Consider the following 1,771-nt stretch of genomic DNA (forward strand, 5'->3'; position numbering starts at 1 on the left):
CATTCTCTGCTGTGTAGCCTACTCATAAATATAGTCACAAGATTCTTTGGACCAATTGATCTTGTGAGCAGCCATCATCCCCATCTATCACTTAGACAACAGAAGAATTTTCTTTGTAATATTCAAATGCTGCTACTGATGTACTGATGCAGTTGGAACTTGAAGTGATTAGTCCATAAAAAGGTATCTGCTATAAATATATTTTTTCTTGTTCTACAGGATAAAAACTGTAGCTGGGAGTTTGAAGACAGTAAATATAAAAACTTCAAAGGCAATGCTATGAAAGAAGACAAAGCAGCCAAAAAAGAGATGAAAGACATGCATAAGACTGCCTGATTTTCTCTAGAAGCTTTTATAATCTGTTCAGAAGATCTTCTCAAAATCTGCCTCATCCATTTGCCTCTTCAATCAATCAACTGTATTTTGATTGCCAGATTGCCTGGCTGTTTACAGCCTCATCAAGTACTGAGCCCTAAAGTGAAGAGAGGATAGTTCTAGGTATCAGAGAGGGATGATTCTCATGAACCTCAGTGAAGTGAGTGAATTCAGACTCCTGGGTTTTTCTGAAATCTCTCATTTGCATCCTTTGCTCTTTGTCGTCTTACTTTCCCTTTATATCCTCACCTTGGTGGCTAACACAGTGATTGCTCTGATAATAAATGGTGATAACACCCTTCATACCCCCATGTATTTCTTTCTTGCTCAGCTGTCCTGTTTGGATATTTGCTATTTGTCAGTCACAGTCCCAAAGATTCTTGAGAATCTAATGGTAGGAACAACAGGTATTTCCAAGACAGGATGTGCAACACAAATGTTTTGCTTCCTTTTCTTTGGAGTTGCAGAATGTTTTCTCTTGGTTGCCATGGCATTTGACCGTTATGTGGCAATATGCTACTCCTTGCATTACACTATTATTCTGAACAGTAGAGTCTGCAAAAGCCTGGTTGCTGGAACTTATATTTGTGGGACTGCTGTAGGCTTAGTACATACCATCATAACATTCAGCTTACCGTTCTGTGGTCTTACCATCAACCACTTCTTCTGTGAGATTCAACCCCTCTTGGAACTGCTTTGTGGTAACACTTCCTCAAGTGAAATTCAAGTAATTGCTGTGGCTGTCTTTGCTATTGTGAGTCCCTTCTTACTGATAATTTATTCATATATTTGCATAATTTCCACAATTCTTAAGATGTCATCAGCTGAAAGGCAGTGGAAAGCATTTTCCACTTGCTCGTCACACCTTTTAGTTGTGATTCTTTTTTATGGTACAGGAAGCTCCATGTATTTGCATCCAAAATCCAGCTACTCTTCATCTGTTGATAAGTTGCTCTCACTTTCTTATACTGTGGTGACTCCTTTATTGAATCCTATTATCTATAGTTTGAGAAATAAGGAGATTAAAGGAGCCCTGCGAAAAAGAGGGATGAAAATTAATTTTATGAGGAAATGAAAGAAAATATTTACATTGTTTTGGGTGGTCTTAGTGGTATTTTTCACTGTAAATTCTTGTTCAGTAAAAATAATTTCCAAATAGATCTCAAGGATATTCCCGCTTTTGGCAAGGGAGGAGAGGGAAGCATGGGGATTTTCAGCCATAAAAGACAGTGTTAGTTGAGTTATGTTAGGAATTTGAAAGGAAACTTCTTCCAAATACTTAATAAATTCTTAAGTAAATAAACCTTTTTTTTCCTCTTCCCTTTATTTTAGAATAATGTTTTACATGTTTCTGACTTCTGAACAAAACAGTAATGTTCAGAAGCCTGATTTTACT

The 1,771-nt window shown here is 37.0% G+C and overlaps 1 protein-coding gene across 1 annotated transcript; it reads left to right on the forward strand.

Annotated features, from left to right (window-relative positions):
* Positions 1 to 511: 511 nt before the first annotated feature.
* Positions 512 to 1,432, forward strand: LOC104542426 (olfactory receptor 10C1; the record flags this gene model as incomplete). The annotated part of the gene is made up of 1 exon (XM_010186730.1): positions 512 to 1,432. A coding segment is annotated over exon 1 (921 nt), but the record flags the coding sequence as incomplete, so codon positions are not given.
* Between the last annotated feature and the right edge of the window lie 339 nt (positions 1,433 to 1,771).

The sequence above is a fragment of the Mesitornis unicolor genome, unplaced genomic scaffold, assembly GCF_000695765.1.
Source record: "Mesitornis unicolor isolate BGI_N332 unplaced genomic scaffold, ASM69576v1 scaffold2066, whole genome shotgun sequence".
NCBI lineage: Eukaryota > Metazoa > Chordata > Aves > Mesitornithiformes > Mesitornithidae > Mesitornis > Mesitornis unicolor.